General features: G+C 44.0%; 1 protein-coding gene across 1 annotated transcript in view; it reads left to right on the top strand.

Annotated features, from left to right (window-relative positions):
- Positions 1 to 26,536, top strand: part of LOC144772221 (solute carrier family 22 member 15-like) — a 211,550-nt gene that overhangs the window by 179,348 nt on the left and 5,666 nt on the right. Inside the window, exons 10-11 of the mRNA XM_078656367.1 lie at positions 8,160 to 8,232; positions 11,015 to 11,203. Coding sequence (XP_078512493.1) covers positions 8,160 to 8,232; positions 11,015 to 11,203 — 262 coding nt within the window. The remainder of the gene's footprint in view (positions 1 to 8,159; positions 8,233 to 11,014; positions 11,204 to 26,536) is intronic.

Raw genomic sequence — 26,536 nt, forward strand, 5'->3', positions numbered from 1 at the left:
TTTGACCCATATACGGAACACAACGTTATATGGGCAGACTTGATTTTTATCTCTGCTATAGCCCACCTACCCCATTTATCTGTTAAACTGCGAATTAATGTACACACTCGTGGTTTCGCTAAAATCATAACTCCCCTGGTCATTGTGGACTGTTGTGATGCACAAAGAAATGTATACCCCATATCTCCTACTACAAAACGATTGCTCCAGGGCAAATGTGTCTCTTGTAGACATACAACATCTGGTGAAATGTACCGAAGCTCTGAAGCAACTTTGTCTTTTTTTCACATTATTTAAACCAGAGACATTTAAAGAACATATTTTAATACTGCAAACCATCAAAAAGTATATTCATCCTCACACGCCATACTTTGATTCACATCTTTCTTATGACCAAGTACATCCTGTTGATCATAATCTTTCCTACAGAAATATTTACATTCCTGCACTGTGTCTTGTCCTCAACCGGGTTTTCCCCCCATTTTACCCGCCAGCGTGTTCCCATCCCCTTCACCCCCCCAGTGCCCTAAGTACCCCTCTCCCCTCCACCCCCCTTCCCCACCCTTTTACCGAGGCTTTAGGAGTTATCGTCCTTGGATGTGGAGCTTCCCATGCCTCCAGCCCACCCCCTGGAGGGATATCATTATCCTAAGAAGTTTTTATCTCAATTAACACATGAGAGAAAACTATCACTAATGAACCCTGCTTATCACTAATTCAGTGATATACAGTATTGACCACAGCTACAACCCCTATTTGCCTTGCATAGCATGTAAGTATTCCTTTGCAGCCTTAACATTCATAAAATATCGAGAATTTTCGTTGTAAATCACTCTGAGTTTAGCTGGGTTCATTATATAAGCTTGCGCGCCCTTGCTCTGAAATTGCGCAACCAGCTGGCGTAGCTGCCATCTATTATCCATAGTGTATTTCGATGGATATTGGATATTTCGTAGCAAAACACTCAAAACTGTCTCCCTTTCTTTCCTTGTTGGGTCGTGTATTCATATATATATCCTCCCTAGCCAAAAAGCTGTTGAAAGCAACCAAAATAGGCCTAGGTCTAACCTCAGCAGCCCCCACCTGTAAACGAATATTAAATGGGAGCCTATGCGCTCTTTCTATTTCTCTGTCCCAATCCCATTTGGTAATCTCCGGGAATGCTTGATGAAATAATTGTACAATAAATCGTCGTGTATCTTGCCCCTCTTTTCCCTCCGGAATCTGCATAATTCTCAGATTGTTGCGGCGAGCGCGATTTTCAAAGTCTGCTATTTTCCACTGTAGGTCCTCTTTATTTGCACTCAACAGTTCAGTGGTAGTCTTCTGTTGCGCCAACTGATCCTCAATATTGGAAACACGGGTTTCAATTTCCACGACTCTTTCTCCAAAATCAGTCTGGGATTTTGCCAATCGCCTTATTGAGCTCTGAAGCCTGCAACAAGAATTTTGTATCCTCATACTATCTTGCTCCGTTTTTTCCATATGTGTAAGAATAGTTTGATAGATAGTATGCAATGTGATATCTTCCTCTCCAGATGGTATTATTCTCCCAATGTTCGCTACTGTTTGTAAATCATTGTCAGGCTCCCTCTCATTCATTGAATGGCCTCTTTCCTGTATTGTGGCGGGGCTCTCTTCACCAAGATCTACAGAATCCTCTAATTCGCCATCACTGCCGTCTTCCATACTCATTTGTTTCAAGTACTGTGCTGTTAAATCCTCACATGAAGAGATCGAGCCTTCCGAAACTGAGTAAAAATCCCCTGACTCGCCTTCTGTTGTAGATCGGTCTTCTGGCAAAGCTTGTACTAGCAGTGACTGAGGCGGCTGACACTGTGCCCCGTTTTGGACTTTGTCAATATTTGAGCTTTCAGCTTTATTTCCATGCTGAGAATTAGTCGTAGATATTGTAGTTATATCAATAGCTGTCTCATTATCTGTTTCAACATCTGTGTTAACAATAACCACACTCTCAGTCCCACTCTCTGAATTAAGACTTGTACCCGTGCCAGCATTATCTTGCATTACATTTTCATTGTCATCGTTAGTAGCTGGGACTGCCTTCGAATGCGCCTGTGGCTGTGTAGTTCCTGCCGTAGCGCCTAACTTCTCCTTACGTTTTTCTTCTGCTGCCTTAAATATTGCAGGTATCGTGGTGGTTTTAATCTTTCCCGCTTCGGTTTTCTTCTCCGTGATGCTTGTTGCTTTACCCGGTTTATTACTTTCCTCGGACGGGTTCTCAATACTGCCACCGGGTGTCTCCTGCGCCTGTTTCTCTCATACAGCTTTGGGAGCCATTTTCTTACCACGAAGCTTCCTGCTCGCGGTTTGCACTCCTCTCACGGCGCTCCTCGGGCTCTGTAAACCAGCGGCAGCTGTGCTAACCGCCCGTGGCCACCAGCTGCGATAACGCGTCGAGACGCTGTAGGCTCCCCCGAATGCAGCGAGCATCAATGAAAGCAGGCTTTTCGGCGGCGGAGCCGCGATGTTTCTCCCACCTTCTAAACAAAGATGGATATCAACTCAGTGTATTCAACGACACCCTTTCCACACGCCGTGCAAGCAGAGTTTTTTCTCAACGGCGGGATTTGTAGTTTCTCCCACTCCTCAAACAAAGCGGGATATCCTTTCCGTGCTAAAACAAGTAAACCGAACTGGACACTGTATCAAGTCGCACATAATCCAGGTACAGCGCTTAAACTTCTCATTGTTATCTCTGTTTTTCTCCATATCGGCAATAATCCCTGCAGGAAGGTTGGAAAGGTCAGCCTACGCGTCCACTCGCATGGACGCCATCTTGCCTCTACCCCCACCCTCCCTCACTTCTACCCTCCCTCTGTGTTGCCTCGTCCCCAATCCACTCCCTTGTTTTTTTGTTGTTTTTTTTTTTTATTAAAAAAAACACATTACTGCTGACTCCGTCATAGCACTTTTTCTTTTAATTATTTTAGCCATGCTGCACAGCTATACAGCATGGGTAAAAATCATTACCATAGTCTTACAGCGCAGACAAAGATTACATGAATTAAAGAGATTAGTCAGGAGCACTTTTATTCGCATCTTCTCACTCCCAAATCTCTACAGCATGTGTCTGTTATGCCTGCTAAACTTAGAATGTTTACCATCACCCATGTTCTAAGCTCGCACACATGTCCCAACAGGAAGAAATACAGTGGACAAATAAGCGATATAAACCTAACAGAAAAAAGGAGAAGGGGAGCAATAAATAAGGAATGCAGCACTTTAATGCTAATTTCAATATAAAACATCTTTCTTCTTAAATTTAAAAGTAATAACTGAAGAAACAAACTAATCATCAATTGATTTTTTTTCTCCAAGGAATTCTTGGTCTGGGAGAGAACTTTACTCTGTAAGCCCCTGATTCATTTTCGCCTCTTGTGAAACAAATATAGTCTATCGGAAGTTCATCCCTCTCCTACATATTGGTCATATTGAAATATGACTTTAGAATATCACTGTTCATTTTTGTATTCACCTCAATAAATACCGCACTCTCAACTTCACTCTGTTCATCAACCAGAGGAGGGTGTGTGTCATCTGACCAAGATGAAGTAGAATTTTTTCTAGATTCCAAAATACATTTAGGCAGCCTCCTGAATCTCCAACATTTGCCATCATGAGTGATGACACTTCCTTTGTTCATTTTGACCACCTTCAAAGGCTGTGAGAACTTGCTTGCTCCCTTACCCTTTCGTCTACCCTTTCTTATTCAGATCAAGTCCCCCACAGATATGTTTCAGGGGTAACCTTGCATTACATGATGTATTTTTGTTTTTCAAATTACTCTGCTTTTCATGGGCCTCCTCCTGCCTACATGTCGTATTGTTTCCTGAGAATTTTGACTTGAACCACCAGGGAAGAATTAAGGAAGTGGATTGCCATCCTATGATTAACGCAAAAGGTGAGAGCCAGGTCACAGTGTGTGGTGTGATTCTATATGACCATTACCTTTCACAAACTTCTAAAGCAAAAGCACCACAGCCAGGTAAATACTTTCCTTCGGATAACTGTTAAATCGCTCCACTAATCCATTACACTGTGGATCATATAGTATATTCCTTACGTGCATTATATTATGTGCCTGCATGAACTGTGTCATCTCACTTAAAGTCAACTGTACACGGTTGTCTGTGATTACATTTTCGGGGAATCCTTCCCTGCCTAATACATCCCTGAGAAATTCAACCCCTACTTTTGTGGTCCCACATTTGACAAACTTCACCTCAGCCATTTAGAGTGGTAATCAATCGATACAATGTGAAATCTTAAGTTGCACAGCACATTTCTGAAGGGACCTGCTATATTTAGGCCCACCATTTGGCAAGCACAGTCAGGTCAAGGCATCACTTGCATGGGAGGTACGCGGGTTTTGCAATTTTTGTCGGCCACCTTAAACACTTTACACTAGCAGAACATACGGTTGGTGTCTGCATCCATTCCAGGCCACCAGTAATAACCTTGCATTTGATTCTTCAAAGCGTCATCTCCATATGCCCCTGGCAACACAAGTTCAAGAGGCGGTTACGTAAACTCACTGGGTAACACATTTATTTCACACTAATAATTCCTTATCTGTTGACAACTCAGTTGCCACCTGTGTAAAAGAATGAAGGGAACCAACCAAGCTTTTCATCTTAGGACATCCTTCCACTAAGTACTTTTTGACCAGGTTCAATTCCTTGTCCTTACCATATTAATTGATCTACAATGTCTCATTATTCACACCATCATCCTCTCCATTTACATCATTCACATTGGCTACCACATTATAGTCCTCATGGTTACACATTTTAAACTTTAACTCTTGTCAATGCAACCTAGGCTGCTTGGTTTCTGTGGCAAAGAACAAAGCAAACAATCATAGTTGTATTCCTGCAGCTTTGATTAAAGTCTTGCAATGTGTGCTGTTATGTTTCTCTCCCTTCCTGGTGATAAAATGGGTATAAAAGGTTTATGATCTGTTTGAATAGTAAAACAATTCCCCCAAACAGAATGTCTAAAGTGATTTGTGGCCCATACGCAAGCTAAGAGTTCATGTTCAATTTCAGAATATTTACTCTCACATTTATTTAGTCTCTTTGAGGCGTACGTCGCCTCCCATTCATAACCCCCAAACGTTTGTGACAGAACAGCACCTAACCCATACGCACTTGCGTCTACAGATATGATACCTTCATTCCCATCCGCAAATGGTTAAAGGGCATTCACTATTTGTGACTTTACCAATTCAGACGCACTTTTCTGTTCAGATTCCCACAAACTCACAACCTTTACGTAACCATTTTCTTAATGGTACCATGACCGTGGCAAAATCTTACACAAATTGTCCATAGTATTTTTATAAACCTAGAAATTACATTAGTGTCTCCTTATCATTGGGTGCAGGTACTCTCTTTATGCATCCCCCAGATCCTGCTTGGGAACTACTCTATTAGCAGATTTAATGTGTGTCCCAAATAATCGACTTGGGACTCAAATAGTCTACACTTTTATGCACATAAAACAAGGCCATTTTTGGATAACCTTCTTCAAACTTCCTTTAGTGCCTCATGATGTTCTTTTTCTGTTTGGGCAAACACCAGGCTATCGTCCTGCAAACACCTCACTTGACTGTCCATGTCCCTTAACACATGTAGCATAGCTCTTTGGAAGACATTGACGCTAGCCCGAAAGGTTATCCTTTTGAATTAGTGCATTTCACATGGTGTAATAAAGGCCGTCAAAGGTCATGGCTTATTTGACTTCTCAATTAGATTCTAAGTACTACAAAGGTCTGGGGTGAAAATACAGTGGCTCCATTAAAGAAAGAAAGGTCATTTATCTTTGGTAGTGGATGTCTATTCACAATAATGTTTCCCTCACGAGTGCTCTTAAATCAATGCATAGCCTGCAATTACTCTTGCTTTTCTTAGCAAGGACCACAGAAGAGATCCATTCTGATGTTTATATTTCCTCAATAACACCATCTGTCAACATTTGATCCAACAGTTCCTTGAATTCCTTCCTTTGACTAAACTGTATCATTTACATTTTTGTCTTATAGGTTCTGCACCATGCTTAAGTTTTATTTAACGGTCATAACTTTGTAATTTTCCCAATTTATGACTGAAAACATCCAGAAAGCATGTTATTATTCTTTGTTTAGCATCTATTTCTTTTACTACCAGCATTCCATCCTCAGCATTAGGATCTCGTTTGATATTGAACCTTCTTTGATCTTTCCAGCCTAGCACATTACCTCCTTTTTTGCCACATACATTTTCAATGGAGCTGTCATACCCTTGAGCAGTGTATTGGCCATAAAGTGTCTGACAAAAACATTTGACGTCCGTCAAAAGTAACAGCTCTGACATGAGTAGGCAATAGCTGCTATATTTCTTATCCCAGTTTAGTTTCAATAAATGGCACGGAAATAATTGTAAAAGGAGAGCTGGAATCCTCCATTACTGACAACTGCCTGCCAAGCTCTTGTATGTTACGCATCGGTGTATTGATTAGTTCGTCAGTTCCTTCACTATCATCTACTCGCACAATTGACACCGGGTTATTCCCTGTTATTCTCTTCGCATGTCATTGTACGATGAGCCTTCAATTACTTGTGCTATGCGATGCTTGATCTGTTTCTTTGCCTACCTACACATCTTAGCAAAATGGTCCATTTCCTTACAATTGTTGCACTCTGTTTATAGCAGGACAAGTTTACGAAGACGCAAGATAATTTGGACCTCCATATCTATAGCAGCATGTTTTGCTTTTCTTACGTTCACTTTTGTACATCTCATTCTTCACATGCTTGCCACTAGTGGAACACACCTCTCCACTTTTTCCCCAAGTTGAGTTTCATATACTTCCTTCACCCAGTTCAAGGATTGTTCAATGGCCTTTGCAAATGTGATAACGTCATTCTTGGTGTGGTGCCCATTATCTGTAGCTGCACCTGGATTCTTGTAATACTTGTATTGATCATAAGCTGATCATGTATCATTTTGTTGGTTGCGACTCCAAAATTACTTGTGTTTGATAAACATTTAAAGCAGTTAAAAACTCATCAAAAGATTCACTCTCTTTCAGACCTCTTGTATAGAAATGATACCTCACAAGGGTAGTACTAATAGTGGACTTGAATCAGGCATCGAATCTTAACATGGCTTCATCAAACACATCTTAATTATCTTTGCTCTCAGCAGTTTCAACTTTAGGGATAGGCCTAAAAATCCCTTGTCCCTCCGACCCAAGCAAATGTAACAGTATTCTTTTCCTTCTTTTTGCTTGCATTCTGTTTCCATCAATTGACTTCAGATAGGTTTGAAATTTCTCTTTCCACCTCTTGCACGGTATGAGTCATTCTTCTTTCAATCGTAAAAACTTCAATGGAGGGTTTAACTGCATGTTAGCACAGCTTTACTTTATTCTGTATTAAGATTAGGGAGTGAAAATGGGCGTTACTTTATTCCTGAACCTATATCCAAAAATACTTTTTATATTGTTAAATCTGCACTTTTGTCTAGTTTGCTGGTATTGCATGGCAATTGATATGACTAACTCCTCACATCAAAAAGCAGAGAATTCCTCCTACAGGCCGATGTCTTTGTCTAAGAAAATTCAAAATGGCTGCTAACTTCAAAATGGGGCTTGGTCTGCCAGGCTTGTCTGTGCTTTGTGAGGAGAATAGATTCCCAGGAGGACGACTCAAGGTGTGCTACAATAGAGGCCGGTGAGATGAGTTTGTGGTGAGCTCTGAGCAGACAGAAAGGAGTAGAAGTGTATGTGAGTAAGCAGCAGGGATGCAAAGTGTTGGGAGTTGACATGTGGAGAAAAGAGAAAGGATGAGATGTGTTTGATTAGCTCAGGAGCAGGCAAAAGCGGGGAGCATGGATTCTGGTTTGAGCAAGTGGGAGAGAAGAGTGTGTGTCTGCAGCCAGCCATGCGAGGCCTGAGCAGCACGTGATCGAAGTAGATTGAGTCTGATGGTGTTAGATCTGAAGTGTTCAGGGCTGGACTGGGAAAGTCCTGAGGCAGGAGAGATGGAATGACAGAAATCTAACAGCAGAAGCTAAATAGCCTGAGGGCTGTGGGTACCTCCTGTGCCAAGGCTTAGCTACCACCTGAATGATGTCATTGTCTTTCTTTCCTAGGAATCTCGGAATGGGCCTGTGCTCCATGTTCTCCAGGATTGGGGGTATCATTGCCCCGTTCATCCCTTCACTGGTCAGTATCTTTCCTTTAATTCATCAGACTTGTTAAATGGATTATTTTAGACTTTCCTTCTCCAAGTTAAAAGTTGACTTCATGAGACTTTCAATGTGTGTGAGTCCGGGAGTGGATGAGTGAGTGTGTGACGCCCTCCCCCCCTTACATAGGATGGGTGAAAAAGCATTCATCTACCTGAGGTCAGTGACGTGGCAGTGACTGAGAGATAATTCAGAGGCAGTGAGCCCCTGATAATGTGGTGTGTGAGACACCGATGCTGTTTGAGTTAAGTGACGTAGCAGTGAGCGAGGCAGATATTCTTTTTAAGTGAAGAGCTGAGTGAAATGTCATTGAAGTGAGGGGTGTCTGACATGAGATGAAATTGAAATGGAAGGAGCCTGATGGGAGATGCCACTGAAGTGGAAGGTGATGTGATGGCCCTGGGCAGATCTTTAACTGTGCCCAATACTTGCTTTTCCAAAAAATTGCCATTTGGTCTCTGGATTCCATGATAGAGACCTGTGGCTTACTCAGTGGGCTCTTGGCGGAGCAGTAGGCATATCATGTCATACTGGGTCGTTCTTGAACCTGTGAAGACTCCAAGAACCCTGGTGCACCTCATGTCTTTGCAAAATCGCCAAGCACCTCCCTTGGAGTGAAGGTATTATGCCTCTGCACACCGCAGGCACCGATCCTGCTGAATCCATGTTGTCGATGTTTTCGCACCCCGACGACTTTGACGCAACACCCCCACCATAAGAGGTGCATCAGCTCCGGAAAGTCAGATCTGTCTCTTTGACAACTTTGGAGACACAAGGACCTACCGGAGCTGCCCCGTACTAATACCCAGTGTACCGAAACCCCAAAAGCAAACAGTGAAATGAAGAGTACGTGCCGGATTCCAGCGATTAAAGAAGCAAGCACCCGTCGAGGGACATCGAGACCCACATCGAGAGTGGCCCTGCTGTCCTGGAATCGCCTCTCGAAGATGTCTGCCTATAACCAAGAGGACTTCTTGATGCACATCTTCCAGCTGACCTAGCTGCTCTGCACACGCCCCCACCGGGCCCGGTAACGATAAACCAGTCATGCTTTCATGGTCCTGTGACCCTTGCAACGTCCTCCAGTGGGACTCACCGGACTTAACTTTAAGTCCTCCTGTACAGTGCCTTTCCAGGTGGTCGCCTTTGTCATAGCTCACCAGCTACCAGCACCTTCAGCACCCTGCTTCCGGCCGAATCCGAGACGCTCCCGAACATATATTGCTGGAACTTTGGACCTGGTCCTACTACGACCTAAAACGAGAAGGTGAACTTCGTAAAAAAGTTGTCCAATTTTATGGAACCAATCATTTTATTAAAAAGATTCAGAGTAAAAGAACACAGCTTCACGCCTGCAACCACTGGCCGGCAGCTCTTACATCATATGTGATTACACAGCTGTGTGCCTACAACCCTGAGGCTGGCAGCGTCAATAGAATCGTTTTTTGATTTTATAAACACTGGCTCACATAACTAAAATAGGAGAAATAGAACTTTGAATAAAGAACCCCACCCTCCTCCCTAAAACCCACATCATTCATCCCGTACAACCTAGCCAACCCCCCTCCCCCGAGCTAGATAGCAGAAAGGGTACCTAGATGCATCCTCATAGCTTCAGCCCCAATGTGGGTTGGGAAGGGTCTTGCGGGAGCAGTCGTAGAATTTGTTGATATTTGGGAAATGTAATCTCCCGCATTTCTTTGTAGTCAGTGTTCAGGGATCGTGTGAGACTTCAGTGCAGAATATGTAGTCAGTGGACAGGGAAATAGTGAGACTTCATTAAAGTATATGTTTCCACTGAGTGAGTGAGACTCCTTTGAACTGTGTGAAGCCTTAGATTATAACATGAGGCTAAGGATTATAAAATGAGTGAGACTGTATTGACGTGTGTGAGATCGGAGGCTAGAAAATGAGTGTAACTATAGAAGTGTGTGAGGCTAGGAATTGTAAATATGAATGAGATTCTGTTGCAGTTTGTGAGTCCAAGGATTATAAAATTAATGAGACTCAAATTCAGTGTATGAGTCTATGGGTTATAAAATGAGTGAGACTCGATTGAAGTGTGTGGGGCTAAGGATTATAACATTAATAAGACTATTGAGCCTGTGTGAGGCCGGGTATTATAAAATGAATGAGACTATTGAGGTGTGCGAGTCCAGGGATTATAAAATGAGTGGAACTCCTCTGAAGTGTATGAGGCCAGAAGTTAGAAAGTGAGTGGGACTGTATTGTAGGCCGGGGATTATAACATGAATAAGACTCCACTAAAGTGTTTGAGGCCAGAGATGATAAAATGAGTGAGACTCTGTTCAACTGTGTGAGGCCAGAAGTTAGAAGGTGAGTGAGACACCATCGAGCTGTGTGAGCCCAGGGGTAATAAAGTGAGTGAGATTATATTGTAGTTTCTGAGGAAATGGATCATAACATGATTGAGACTCGAATTGTGGGAGGCCAGGGCTCATAAAATGATGAAGACTCATCTAAAGTGTTTGAGACCAGAGGTTATGGAATGAGTGAGACTCTGTGCTTGCGGGAAGTGTCTAGCTGCTTCCGGTGTGAGGCGTTACCTTCTAATCCATAGTTATCTTTAATTGCACGCTGCTCATGGTCCTGAGACCGTGTCTCCAGGTGCATGCTGTTTCTTCCTTTCTCTGTGCTGCCTGTACTGATCACTGACTCTAACATGACATCCGTCTTCAATCTTAGCTGCTATGAGTGTTGACAAATATCTTACATCCAGTTCTCCTGTTGTCCCACAGAGGTACGTGCAGTGGGCACTACCTTTCATCATCTTTGGTGCCACCGGGATGTCTGCTGGCCTCCTGGGCCTCCTCCTACCCGAGACACTAAACACCATCCTACCAGAAACGATTGCAGACTTGGATAAGTGCGTCTACCGCCGCCTTGGGGACGAAGCCGTACCCCTGCAGTCCTTCAAGAGCACAGAGGTAAGTCTTTCTCCACACTGTAGCACAGGATGCCTCTAATGCCTATATGTTTGCATAAACAGCTGGAATGATGTGGGTATATGTGATACCTTCATTAAGGTTACCTGAAATGCCAAAGCCATGTCCCCTGACGGATGTGTTGTTCCCTCGGCGTGCTCTTCTCCAGTCCCCAGGCTTGTGTAGATAGTCCAAAAGCCAGCAGAGCTGAGGAAATCAAAAGGTCTCGCCTAATTGGCTAGAGGATTGTTTACTACACACAAGAGGTGTGTAAAATGCAACACCAGTCGAAAAGTATTACACTGATTATGTTTGTAATGGAGCAAGAGTGCAGAAGCAACTGTCATAAGGAACCATTCCTTCTGGATGCTGTGTAACCTTTTTTATATATATATACATGCACCATAGTATGAACATGTCTGTTACACAAAACATGCAAGTAATGCGGATAGCAACATATAGCAATGTGTTTTAATACATCTCTGACGCATTGTGTTGTATCTATTTCACTTATTTGTCAGCTGTTCTCCTTTGAAAAGCAAACGTCTGTGTTTGCACGTAGATCTCATCTGGGGCATTTTACAGCAGCTGTGCAGGTTATTCCTTTTTTCATTCTTTCTTCTCTTCTTCCTCGACTCCTTTTTGGAGGTTGATATGTGTCTCTTTCTAGGTCAGTGTGTGTATCTATATACATATTCACTGAAAAAACCATAGGTTTGACACCAGTTATAGTTAGCTGGAAATTTTACTGACATAAAACCATTGAAATTCCCACGTTATAGTTAGTTGGACTCACTATAACTCGCGCGCCCGCAATCCACTGCTGATGATGTCACATATTACATAATTCATGACATGGTTAGTGACATCACTGATGACATCACTGATGACATCTCAAATGACATCACTGATGACATCACTGATGACATCTCAAATGACATCACTGATGACATCACTGATGACATCATCCAGTGTCTGTGTGTTTCTGTAAAGTTAAAATATGTTTTACATATTGAAGAGTGAGTGTATGTATGAGTGTCTGGATGAAGGATTTAGTAGGTGCGCGACTGACTGTATGAGTGAGTGATTAAATGTGTCTTAGTGAATGCATGGGTTAGTGACTAAACTGTCTGAATGTGTACATCATTATGTTTGTTGTTCTGTAAGCTGCTGCATGTGAGAGTTGTCATATATAAATGACTATATATAACAGCCTGTGATTGCATAAGTGACTGTATCTATCAATATGTACTTGTATCAGTGATTGTAAAAGAGAGTAAGTATGTGTTAGTCTATGTTTGAATAAGTAAGGTGTTGTCTGTATAACTGTATAGTTGTGGAAATGGGAGTGTGATTGATTCTTTACATGACTGACTAGGTGTATGAGTAACTCCATGGATGAGTGGCAGTGTGTGAGTCTCTGTATAGGTGTATGAGTGCATATGTTGGTCTTGTGAGTGACTGTATGTATGAAAGATTGTATGGGTGAATGAGTGGATGTGTGTGTAGACCTAGAAATCAGTGAGTGTGTATGTGGTAAGTGGTTTTACTGTGTCAATGGTTTCAGGAATGGTAGTTTGTATTTAACACTAGGTGTATCATGGGTTAGATTAGAGTGTGAGGAGGTGTATTGTATTATCACATGGATGATGTCATCAGTGATGTCATTTGAGATGTCATCAGTGATGTCATCAGTGATGTCACTGACCATGTCATGAATGATGTAATATGTGCCCTCATCAGCAGTGCATTGCGGGCGCGCGAGTTATAGTGAGTCCAACTAACTATAACGTGGGAATTTCAATGGTTTTATGTCAGTAAAATTTCCAGCTAACTATAACTGGTGTTAAACCTATGTTTTTTTCAGTGAATTTAATAGGTTTTTTAAATGCTAATTCCTAACTATAACTGGTGTGAAACCTATGGTTTTTTCAGTGAATTTCATAGGTTTTTTAATAGCTAATTTCTATAGCTATGAATATAATATTTTTTATAATGAATCCTATATTGTATATTTATGTAATACTATTTTTTTTATGTATATTGTTCGTGTTTATTTATTTATTTATTTTTTTGCCCTAGAGCGCTCCCGGTGCGCGTACCGGTGAGCGCACCGGTAAGCACAGTCTTGCGGCACGCCCCGGTGCGCGTACCGGTGAGTGTCCCGTTAGCGCTATTCCCGCGAACGAAAACATCATCGTGACGTATCGCGTAGCCGCGTGATGCGTCTTATGACGCACGGCGTAAGCGCATCCGGAAGCGCCAGAGCGCATACGATCGCGCTACGTAAGCGTCCCGGGGCGCGTAGCGTAAGCGCGTCGGGTCATCTGACCTGAAAATAACACTTTTCATTGGTTCAGAACAGTTTTGTTTTTCCAAATGATGAAAGCCCCCACCTTTTTTCCTCATTCTCACTTTGTACTTTGACTGAGGAAGACCTGTTTCTAGTAAGTGAGAAATGGCTACAGTAGCAGCAGCAGCAGGAGCACCTCAACCACCACCACCACCACCACCACAAGGACCACCACAACACCACAGTGGTGGTGAAGAAGAAGAGGAGGAGAAGGAGGAGGAGGAGGAGGAGAGGCGGTTCCTGCCTGAAGATAATCCCCCCTATAAACCTAAGGAGCACTTTGTGTGGGAGTTTTTTAAAATCCCAAAGGACCAAAAGAAAGTCAATGCACCAAAAGTGACATGTCTGATCTGTGGCACTGTACTTTCCAGGGGGAACCCTGCAAAAAAATATTCATTTGGGAACCATACAATGCTTCGCCACATGCAACGCAGGCACCCTAACAACTATGCTGCGGCAGAGGTCAGAGAACTGACAAGAAACCCTCCCCAATCTTCACCCAGCACCTCCAAAAGAAATCAACCCACTCCATCGGGTCCAGAGACAAGGGAGATGGTCCCAAACATCCAACGCCAGTTTGGAGATTACAAAATAGTTTGTATATTTTGCGGGACTACAATTTCCTATGGTGAGCAAAGCATCAAACTCATCAACCGTGCTGGAGACAACCACAACTGCAGAAAGAAACCTTAATTTTTTTCTGATTTTTTTTGTTCCAGTTGAGCTGTTTACAATTCCCTGTTTTTTGTGTGTCCCCATAAAAATTACAAAAGAAATATAAAATTGTTCATAAAAGCCAAATAAATAAAATGTTAAAAAAAACAATAAAAAAATATAAAACAACAAAAAGAATTAAAAAAACAGTTCTTTTTAGAACTACCTCCAATTTATAAAAAAATGCTACATTTTTTAAAAACTCTGTCATTCTTTTTTCTCCATGGTACGCTCCCCGGTACGCTCCCCGGTGCGCGTACCGGGTGCTCCCCCCGCGTAAATCGAAAAAAAAATTATTTGTTTGCCCCGCGGGGCAATTTTATGGCCCCCACATCAAACCTAGGGGGTCAGGGGGGGTCTACCCTGCCCCCTTTTGGTCATTTCCCCCTTTGTTTTTGCCACCTCTTGTGTCTCGATCTTACCGAGACACAAGATGGTGGCCGCTCCGGACTGTTTGGAATGTTGACAGACACCCGAGAGCCAATCAGCTTTCCGCTCGCGAACTCGCGTAGCGCGCTGGTACGCGCCCCGGTGCGCGTACCGGGGCGCGCTTATAGATATATATTTTTTTTTTATCCTAAATTACTCAAAATCCACTGGAGCACATATCTTGAGACATAGCAAAGGCACATCGGGCTACCAGTCCCTACAATTTTGCCAAGTTTGGTGGAAATCCATTCAGCCGTTCGGGCTAAAAGTGAGTCCAACCGCCCTATGGAAATTAACATGGGGAAAACACGTTTTAGGACCCCCCTTTTATCTCGGCCCCCGCTTGACGAATCCCCCCAAACTTTCAGGGAAGGAGCGGAGCGGAGCTGGCCATTTACTTGGAGAAATTCAGCCAATTCCGTCCATCAACGCCAGAGTTATTCCCAATAGAATGTTGCGGATTCCCTATGGAAACTAGGTCCTAACTATAACTACCTATTGGCGACCGCCAGTAGGTGAGATATGAGAGAGATATATATATATATATATATATATATATATATATATATATATATATATATATATATATATACTCTCCACTCCTGAATTGTCCCATATGAAGTATATATATATCTATATCCATCCACAAAGAAAAGGTCGGAGGCCAGAGGGAACTCAGAGAAGAACCAGCTTAATTGAGGCAGACAAACCAATGCTGGCGGGCGTATGCATTTCGCCATGGAGCCTTCTTCAGCACCCATCATTGCACGAGCAGCTTCAAAGAATTGTCCAATTCCTGCATCCTTTACAAAATTAGGCTGGAAGCTCTGCCCCCCTGCTAGTAGAGCTCACCTGTTGGCTGTCGTGTAAATTGTCCGAACTCCAACTCCCAGAATGCACGGAGTAAGTGAAACTGGGTCGGCGGTGTGGGGAATGCTGTTTGAATAACAGGAGACACATCCAGATAATGCAGGTAGGTAATGAGGTTGCGCGCTGGAATCTGCCCAAGTCCACCAGCTCCTCCTTGGGTCCCCTCGGTCCACTGCTACCTCAAAATTCAGGTGAGCAATTCGGCAGGGACAGCCATTGCGCATAGCGTCCTAATGGAGGTAAATTACCTCGCTCCACCGGTGCCCTTCTGAGCTGGGAGGTGAACACTGGACCTCTCGGTACCCCGAGCCATGATGTCGCTACGAAAGCGATAATGTGCCAGTTGTTGTCCAGGTTGACTTGTGCAGCAGGGCCATCCGGAATACTCCTCTGGCTGGAGTATGTAATATGGAGTAACACCCATCCACAAAGAAAAGGTGTATATATATATATATATATTACCTACTGGCGGTCGCCAGTAGGTATATATAGTTAGGATTTTTTCCCTATGGGATTTCTGAAAATTCTATGTCTAATAACTTTGGCGTTTGTGGACGGAATTGGCTGAAATTTTCAGGAAAATGGCACATTTTGTTTCTGAGCAGCCCTTGAAAATTTGGGGGGGGGGGTTCGTCAAGGGGGGGCCGAGAAAAAAGGGGGGTCCCAAAACGTGTTTTTAACATTGAGTTTTCCATAGGGCGGTTGGCCTCACTTTTAGCCCGAACGGCTGAATGGATTTGCACGAAACTTGGCAAAATTGTAGGGACTGGTAGCCCGATGTGCCTTTGCTAGGTCTCAATATATGTGCTCCAGTGGATTTTGAGAAATTAACGTTCAAAAAAAGATATACATCTGTAACAGCGGACCGGGCAGCGCTCCGGTTCGCGGACTTTACGCGTAACGGAACTTCGCGATGCGAAGCTGATTGGCTCTCCGGCGTCTGTGAACATTCCAAACAGTCCGTAGCGGCCGCCATCTTGTCTCTCGGTAGGATCGAGAGACAAGAGGAGGCCAAAGCGAAGGGGCAAATGACCATAAGGGGGCATAGTAGATCCTCGCTGACCCCCTAGGTTTGATGTGGAGGTTTTAAAAGGCTCCCGCGGGGCAAAAAAAAATAATAATAATAATAATCGAACGGCTGAATGGATTTGCACGAAACTTGGTAAAATATTAGGGACTGGTAGCCCGATGTGCCTTTGCTAGGTCTCAATATATGTGCTCCAGTGGATTTTGAGAAATTAACGTTCAAAAAAAGATATATATCTGTAACAGCGCTCCGCTTCGCGTAACGGAGGTTTGCGAAGCTGATTGGTTCTCCGGCGCCTGTAAACATTGCAAACAGTCCGTAGCGGTCGCCATCTTGTCTCTCGGTAGGATCGAGAGACAAGAGGAGGCCAAAGCGAAGGGGCAAATGACCATAAGGGGGCATAGTAGATCCTCCTTGACCTCTTAGGTTTGATGTGGAGGTTTTAAAAGGGCCCCGCGGGAAAAAAAAAAAATAATAATAATAATCGAACGGCTGAATGGATTTGCACGAAACTTGGCAAAATTGTAGGGACTGGTAGCTCGATGTGCCTTTGCTAGGTCTCAATATATGTGCTTCAGTGGATTTTGAGAAATTAACGTTCAAAAACAAGATATATATCTGTAACAGCGCTCCGCTTCGCGGAGATAAAATTATATCTGTATTACCTAGCTGTTGCTAACACCAGTTAGCGACGGCTAGTAGGAGATAGCGACCATCTTGGGCCCCACTTTGCATGTGAGTGATATTTATCACTAATGACATGCAAAGTGGGCATGCCAAGATGTTAGCGACTGGAAACAGTCGCTAACATCGCTATCTCCTATTATCCACTTTTGGAAATATTCGAGATAAGCGCGAATATCTCCAAAAGCTAGCACCTGCCCTGAGCAGTTCTTAGCCATGTTATCCAATGGGAGGTGGATAACATGGCTAAGAGCATTAGCTCGGTAATGCATGAATATCGCTGAGTTTTCAGCGATATTAATGCATTGCGGTCGTTTATTATCGTATTTGCGATAAACCTTGATAATAGCAAGGTTTATCTGCGATAATTTCTGACGATGCTTAGCGGTAAAAAAATCGTTGCTAAGCATCGTTAGGGATAAATATCGCTTAACTTTGGTAATATGCCCCAACGTCTGTTAACGTTCGATTCGAAGAAAATCAGGAAGTGTTGAAAAACATTGTCTGCGCCATCTTGTCTTTTTTCAAATGCCACACTTTTGTCGTGCACGGCAGCCATTTTAGATGCCTTGACCAGACCCACTCTGTGCACGCTGTCGATCCTTAGCATGGCTCCCCACCCTCCCAAGCATCTCCCCCAGGCAGTGGTCACCCCCGCTCTCTGTCTTATGCATGGGTAATAAACCTCCCCCCATCTGCGCTGCTCTTCCCTGAGAATCACACCCTGTGCCCCCCCGACACCTCCCTTTCGCCCTATTCACTACCGCACCCTCTGACACTCCTTTTCCTCTGTGTCCGATTGTCCAGGCTGGTCCTAGGGTATCAGCTAGCCCTGCAGATGTAGTTTATGGCCCCAGCTGTAAAGAATCACCCCTCTTCAAAGGAGTTATAGTAGATCAAGGCCCACACTCGATGAGATCCGTCACAGCAGACGCGTTCCTATTATCTGAAAACCATCCTGTATTGTGATTGGGGAGGGGACCGAGCCTGAAGCGGAAGATTCCAGGGATGACTCTTTGTACATCAAAGTTTTTACAATTATGTGTCACATTAAAAATATATAGCACTCCGACAAAGTAGTAAGATTATAAAACTTTAATAACTTATAAATATATACAAGAAAACAAAAATAGTAATAACATATAAACATTTTTAGGGAAAAACAACGAAGTAGCGGTCGGCTGTGCGAATAGTCCCAACGCAGCACAACGTCCAGATTTCCGGCGTGGGGCGTCGCGGGGGGTGGGTCATCAGTAGCAAACTGTTGTGCGAATAGTTCCAAGGCAGCAGAACGATGGCACCAAGGTGATGTCCAGTAAGTTGCCGCACTGGTTTTGGTATCCTACAATGCTGCTCCGAATAACGGCGTGGGGCGCCCCGGGGGAGGCGGCGTGAACGGGCCTCTCCAGGTGGAGTGTCATCTGTTGTAGTGGGGCGCCCCTTTACCGTTTCAGTTGCCATTCCGTCCGTTTTTGGTCCACTGTGTCAAAATCCGCCATTCAGCTGAGTTGCGCCCACTCTTGCGGTGCAGCGATAGGCGGCTGTCACAGGACTCTCAAAATGGCGGCAGGCTCTTTCCTTTTTGGGCCTGGTCCACTGAAATGGCCCTGGGACACCTTGGAAATCGGACGCTTGTCTGCTAGGTCTTGGACCCCATTCTCGAAAGCGTCCCCTCCGCCTTGAGGATTCATCAAAAGTTTTGGGGGCCCCCGAGTCCTGTAGGCTTCTGGTGGGGAGCGGTTGCCATGATTGCTCGCGGAATGACCACGACGGAGCTACGAGATGGTGGTGCTCTCATGCTGACGCCAGCTTCAGTCTGAAACATCCAGAAACAAGGTGGGGCTTTCATCGTTTGGGAAAAAAAAAAGTTTTCATCCAATGAAAAGTGTTGTTTTTAGGTCATATGATCAAGCCTTCCATCATTAGGAAACCAAAAGTAAAATGAACCAATGAAAAGTTTTATAAACAAGTCACATGACCTGTTATGCGGCATAGGGTATAAAATGCGGAGAAAATACGTTGGCACGTGAGGCGGCGTCAGTAGCGGACCGATGTGCGAATAGGCCGAAGGCAATACAACGCGCCAAGATCCGGATGGCACCGAGGTGGTGTCCAGCAAGTTGCAGCACTGGTGTGGCCATCCTACAATGCTGAAAGTCGGCGTGGGGCGCCCCGTTGGCCTGTGAGTTTGCGTCAGTAGCGGACCGATGTGCGAATAGGCCGAAGGCAGCACAACGCGCCAAGATCCGGATGGTACCGAGGTGGTGTCTAGTAAGTTGCCGCACTGGTGTGGCCATCCTACAATGTTGAATGTCGGCGTGGGGCGCCCCGTTGGCCTGTGAGATGGCGGCAGTAGCGGACCGATGTGCGAATGGGGCCAAAGGCAGCGCAACAATATTTTCTGACTGACACCACAAGGCGCTGAGATGCCAAGATCCGGATGGCACCGAGGTGATGTCTAAGTTGCGGACCGATGTGCGAATGGGGCCAAAGGCAGCGCAACAATATTTTCTGTATGGAAGATACCACTAGGCGTTGAGATGCCAAGATCCGGATGGCACCGAGGTGATGTCTAGCAAGTTGCTGTACTGGTGTGGTCATCCTACAATGTTGAAAGTCGGCGTGGGGCGCCCCGTTGGCCTGTGAGACGGCGGCAGTAGCGGACCGATGTGCGAATGGGGCCAAAGGCAGCGCAACAATATTTTCTGACTGACACCACAAGGCGCTGAGATGCCAAGATCCGGATGGCACCGAGGTGATGTCTAAGTTGCGGACCGATGTGCGAATGGGGCCAAAGGCAGCGCAACAATATTTTCTGTATGTAAGATACCACTAGGCGTTGAGATGCCAAGATCCGGATGGCACCGAGGTGATGTCTAGCAAGTTGCTGTACTGGTGTGGTCATCCTACAATGCTGAAACTCGGCGTGGGGCGCCCCATTAGTCTGTGAGATGGCGTCAGTAGCGGACCGATGTGCGAATAGGCCGAAGGCAGCACAACGCGCCAAGATCCGGATGTCACCGTGGTGGTTTCATAGTTGAGAGGCACTTCATCTGCAGTGGGGCGCCGAGATCCGGATGGCACCGAGGTGATGTCTAGCAAGTTGCTGTACTGGTGTGGTCATCCTACAATGCTGAAACTCGGCGTGGGGCGCCCCATTAGCCTGTGAGATGGCGTCAGTAGCGGACCGATGTGCGAATAGGCCGAAGGCAGCACAACGCGCCAAGATCCGGATGTCACCGTGGTGGTTTCATAGTTGAGAGGCACTTCATCTGCAGTGGGGCGCCGAGATCCGGATGGCACCGAGGTGATGTCTAGCAAGTTGCTGTACTGGTGTGGTCATCCTACAATGCTGAAAGTCGGCGTGGGGCGCCCCATTAGCCTGTGAGATGGCGTCAGTAGCGGACCGATGTGCGAATGGGGCCAAAGGCAGCGCAACAATATTTTCTGAAGAGAAGACACCAAAAGGCGCTGAGATTCCAAGATCCGGATGGCATCGAGGTGGTGTCTAGCAAGCTATGCAGTTGAGTTGTGTGCGCACTTGCGGCGAATAGGTCGAAGGCAGCATAACAATGTTTTCTGAATAGAAGACACCACAAGGCGTTGAGATTCGGTTACCACCGAGGTGATGTCTAGCAAGTTGCCGCACTGGTGTGGCCATCCTACAATACTGCTCCGAATAACGGCGTGGGGTGCCCGAAGGGGGGGGGGGGGAGGCGGCGTGAACGGGCCTTCCTAGGTGGAGGCTCGTCTGCTGTAGTGGGGCGCCCCTTTACCGTTTCAGTTGCCATTCAGCTGAGTTTCGGCTGCTCTTGATGCTACAGCGACAGGCGGCTGCAACAGGACTCTCAAAATGGCGGCCTGTTCTTTGGATTTGGGCCTGGTCCACTAAAATGGCCCTGGGACACCTTAGAACTCAGACGCTCGATTTTTTTTCCTTTCCTGTACATGCAAAAAAAGGTAAATGCCCGGTACGTTACACGCTTCATCTGCCACGATGAACTCTCCAGAGGAACCGAAAAAAAATATAGTTATGGTAACTATACCATGCATCGTCATATGGAGAGGTGGCACCAATTAATTATAGTGCTGCATAAAAGAGAGATTTGGAGGAGAACCCCTGACCTGCTAGTACATTCATCAAAGAAGTGGCACTGACAGCATCAGAGGCAAGGGAAACGGTCCCAAATATTTAGAAGAACTTTGGAAAGATTAAAATGACATGTTTAGATTGTGGCAAATTAATTTCATGTGGACAGATGAGTGTTACTCTAATAAATACAGCATATGAACATCATCATAGTCGATGGTTGGTAGAGACATTTTGACTATATCCTGGACCTGCCCGTCCTCGCCCAAAATGGCGCCGGAATAAATGGGACTCGTAACTCCTTGTTGTGTACTGGTTGCAGAACCTTGAAATCACGAGATACGTATGCAGTTTTGAAGCACATGGCGGGCGGGGACGAGAATTGATTGAATATTTCGACATCCCTATTGATATTAAGTTCTGATGTGTTATTGATTACTGTACTGTTGAAAGTTCGAATTAACGTCACCCATGGTACTTGCCCGCAAATGTATATCTAGATAATTTTATTGTAACTGGCCCTGTCGTATTTTAATTATAAAATGTACGTCCACCGATTCCGTAACTGTTAGACACCTTAGTTCTTGCAACCTAATGGCCCGCCCGTTACGTTCCTCTACAGTGTAAATGTCTACTCATCATATACGATTACAGTTTGCTCCGTGGCCGGCCCACGTGGCTATAGGCTCGTATTTGTATAATGAAATTTTCACAATAAAGGTTTTTAAAAGAAAACATGGTAGTAGTATATACATTGGTAAAGTTTTTAATAATAGTCACTGTTTTAGAATCATTAAAAGGCAAGTGAAATAAAGCAGACCAATTACATGAAGGGTAAAAGGTATAATACGAAGGAACGCAGTAAAGATAAATGGTCAAGGGCTGTTGTGTTTTCTATTCCTGCAACATAAAGTGATCGATAAGAATCTCATATTCAGGCGTATCGGCGACTAAGACAGCAGGTCGACCCTCTTTTGCTCAACGGCTCCGTCATGGGACGAAGAAACGCACTTTTTTTCGAAAAAAGAATATATTTTACTTGCAGGACAGTTGTAAATTTTCCGGGAAAGTACATTAGCCTGGAACATTATAACATATATTTAAGAAAAAATAATGTTCGGAAGTAATAAAAAGCGTAATTTTTAGGTCATATGACCAAGCCTTTCATCATTAGAATAAGAAAAGTAAAATGAACCAATGAAAAGTTTTATTAACAAGTCACATGACTTGTTATGCTTGCGTTACGCGCTGCGCGCCCCGGATGACTTCCGGATGCGCTAACGCGGCGCGTCATATGACGCATTACGCGACAACGCAGGTCCAGAATCTAGTCAAAATGTCTCCACCAACCAGCGGTCGGAACACAACCCCTTTCAGCAGGCTAAATAGTTCTGTTAAATGACAACAGAAGGGACAGGCAACAAGAACCATCAGTCAAAGAGGGGAGGGCTAGTTCTTCTCTACCGGGTTACATTGGGGCGCTACCGGAACTGATCGAATTGGTAGTCTACAGTGTTTCTGGATGTTTCAGACTGAAGCTGGGGTTAGCATGAGAGCAGTACCATTTCGTAGCTCCGTCGTGGCCATTCCGCAACCAATCATGGCAGCCGCTCTTTATCGTTATTTTGGGCGGGGTGGGTGGCGGAGCCGAGCTGTTTTGCAGCCATCATTGTGTGGAGTTCAGTTCATCTCACTAGTTTTGTATTTGTCATGAGGGGTTGTTCCTAATGTTTCTATTTTAGCGAGGTCAAAAAGAGATCCCGTTAGTGGCCTACTGATTTTGCTCGATTCCTTTTCTTTTTTTTTTTTACACGATTTTTCGTTATCTGCAAAGACTAAACAGAGTATTGCGACTCTGTGTTTGTTTGTAAATAGAGAATGAACCAAAGAGAACCAATTCTAAAACAGTAAATACTTGGATAACAATCAATCAAATGGAGAGAGAAGCAGGCACGACGTATTACAACGGGGGCAAAGGCCTGCGTTAACTACCCTTCACTATGTGCAAAGAGAGAGTACTCCTAATAGAAATGAGGGGGGGGGGGGCACCATTCAAAGCAGATCAGTGTGCATAAACACGAAAATGTTTTCACTTACCACGTACTTGACATTCGACAGCTTATGATATTTGCTATTAAAAAACCATTGAAATTCACTGAAAAAACCATAGGTTATAGATCATATATAGTTAGGAATTAGCATTTCCAAAACCTTGAAAATTCACTGAAAAAACCATAGGTTATAGACCATATATAGTTAGGAATTAGCATTTAAAAAACCTTATTTTACTCACACAAAACCATTGAAATTCCATATATAGTTAGTTGCACTAACTATATATCGCGCACCCGCAATCCACTGCTGATGATGTCACATATTACATCATTCATGACATGGTCAGTGACATCACTGATGACATCACTGATGACATCTCAAATGACATCACTGATGACATCACTGATGACATCTGAAATGACATCACTGATAACATCTCAAATGACATCACTGATGACATCTCAAATGACATCACTGATGACATCACTGATGACATCTCATTTGACATCAATGACCACATCACTGATGATATCATTCATGTGACAATACAATGCATCTCCTCACACTTTAATATAACCTCTGTTACACCCAGTGTTAAATACAGAGTATCATTTTTGAAACCATTGACACACCAATACTAGTTACTACATACGCACTCAGTGATTCCTATGTTTACACACACATTCACTCATTTACCCATACAATCATTCATACATACAATCACTCATCTTTACAACACTATCATATGCACTCATACACCTATACAGACTATCACACTCTGTCACTCATCCATGGAGTTACTCACACACCTAGTCAGTCCTGTAAATAATCAATCACACTTCTATTTTCTAATCTATACAGTTAAACATAGAGCACCTTACATTTTGAAACATATACTAACACATACTTACTCTCTTATACAATCATTGATACAAGTACACATTGATCTGCACAGAGTCACACACCTCCCAGCCAGCCACACACACACTCAGTCTCCCATACAAATACTTGGGCAATCAATCAATAACCCATATAGTTACTCATATAGCTACTGACCAACACATGCAGCAGTTTACAGAACAACAGACATAATGATGCACAAATTAAGACAGTTTAGTCACTAACCCATGCACTCAGTGAGACACATTTAATCACTCACTCATACAGTCAGTTACGCACCTACTAAATCCTTCATCCAGACACTTCTACATCTACTCATTCTTCAATATGTAAAACATATTTAAACTTTACAGAAACACACAGTCACTGGATGATGTCATCAGTGATGTCATTTGAGATGTCATCAGTGATGTCATCAGTGATGTCACTGACCATGTCATGAATGATGTAATATGTGACATCATCAGCAGTGGATTGCGGGTGCGCGATATATAGTTAGTGCAACTAACTATATATGGAATTTCAATGGTTTTGTGTGAGTAAAATAAGGTTTTTTAAATGCTAATTCCTAACTATATATGGTCTATAACCTATGGTTTTTTCAGTGAATGAATATATATATATATATATATATATATATATATATATATATATATATATATATATATATATATATATATATATATATATATATATATATATAATAATCTGCAAGCTTTTAGGACGCACTCCCAGCCAATGTTAACCTTCCGGTTAATTAAAGATGAAAGACCAGCATGAGTCTTCCAGGTAATTCCTTTATTGCCAACGCGTTTCGAGGCTAAAGCCTCTTCTTCATGGGCAGTTTAAGATGCGCCAAAGAAGTTCCAAGTCCTTCACTGCATGCTTCTGTATATACAACCCCCAGTGGGCCACGCCGATTGCTGTAACTAAGCAATGCATGCTGGGACACGTAGTCCGACTTGGAAAATATTGTTTCGAGGCAAATGAGCTGCAGAATACATACTTGTGCATAGATCGCCATCTGGTGTTGGGCTCTGATGTTTGCACTTTGTTGTTGTCTTGGAAGAAGTCTTTGTAGTCACAAGATAGGTGACTCCTCCTTTGGACAATAGAGCACAAGGGCATCGACTCCATCTTTAGATAGTATTTTTCTGTGATCAGGTTCGGATGTGATCTGCTGCACTCCGGTTCGGCACTGTGTTTCCAACCCTTTTCGACGCGCAACCCATCAACACTCAACGGTATTGGTTCGTTTGCGTGCCCTTCGACGAGCTAACCTTAAAATCCTTGATTCCGGTCGTCGACGCGGGCCACTGGACATATTGGCGCCATTCGGCCCTACGGCTAATGGAAAGGACTCAATTTAAAAAATGCCTCCAGTGTGGAGCTAAATTTCCACACAGTGATCACCACAAGGTCTGCAACCTTTACCTCTCACCAGAACACGAGAAAAGGGATTGCCAGGCCTACGCTTCTTTTCGCTCCAAGAAGACTATCCGTGATCGCCCGGCTCAACGACACGTTATGGCTTAACAGGCTGCACCGGAGCCGGACGAGTTTCGATGATGCCCCCGATCGGGACCAAGCAAGCCGTCTCTGGGTACCCATAAAACACCGTTGGTACTAAAATCAGGAATACCCCCTATTCCTGTGACACCTAAAAAGGCCTCGGTAATGAAATCTTCGGCACCAGAAGGCCATAAGTCCGCGGAACCGAAACAACACCAAAAACCTTCGGATCCAAAGAAGATTTCGGACTCGACATCGAAGCCAAAGGAGCTCAAGGCCACATCTACGGCTTCAGAGCCCAAATCAAAACCACGATCGGAACCAAAAGAGTCGGCACAGAAAGCAGACACCAACCAGGAAGAACTGTTTCAGCCAGATCCTATCGATCCGAAACAAAAGACATTACATGTTGACTCTAAAACAGGCCATATTGTTAATGTTCCAGCAAAGAAGAGGAAATCAGATACCTCACACTCTCCTGAGATACCTGTGAAGAAAAGAGACTTTGCAACTTCACCCTTAAGACTCTCTTCTCCTGTTCTTCCTACCAAATCTTTGTCTCCTACAAACTCTCAAATACACTCTCCTACACTCTCTCCAATACTTCCATACTCACCCTTACCACCACAGGATGAGGATGATCTAGGGGACGGAGTGGGCACTATAAGGATTATTTAGATAACCCTGATGACAACACTATTC

Source organism: Lissotriton helveticus, chromosome 8 (genome assembly GCF_964261635.1).
Source record: "Lissotriton helveticus chromosome 8, aLisHel1.1, whole genome shotgun sequence".
Taxonomy (NCBI): Eukaryota; Metazoa; Chordata; class Amphibia; order Caudata; family Salamandridae; genus Lissotriton; species Lissotriton helveticus.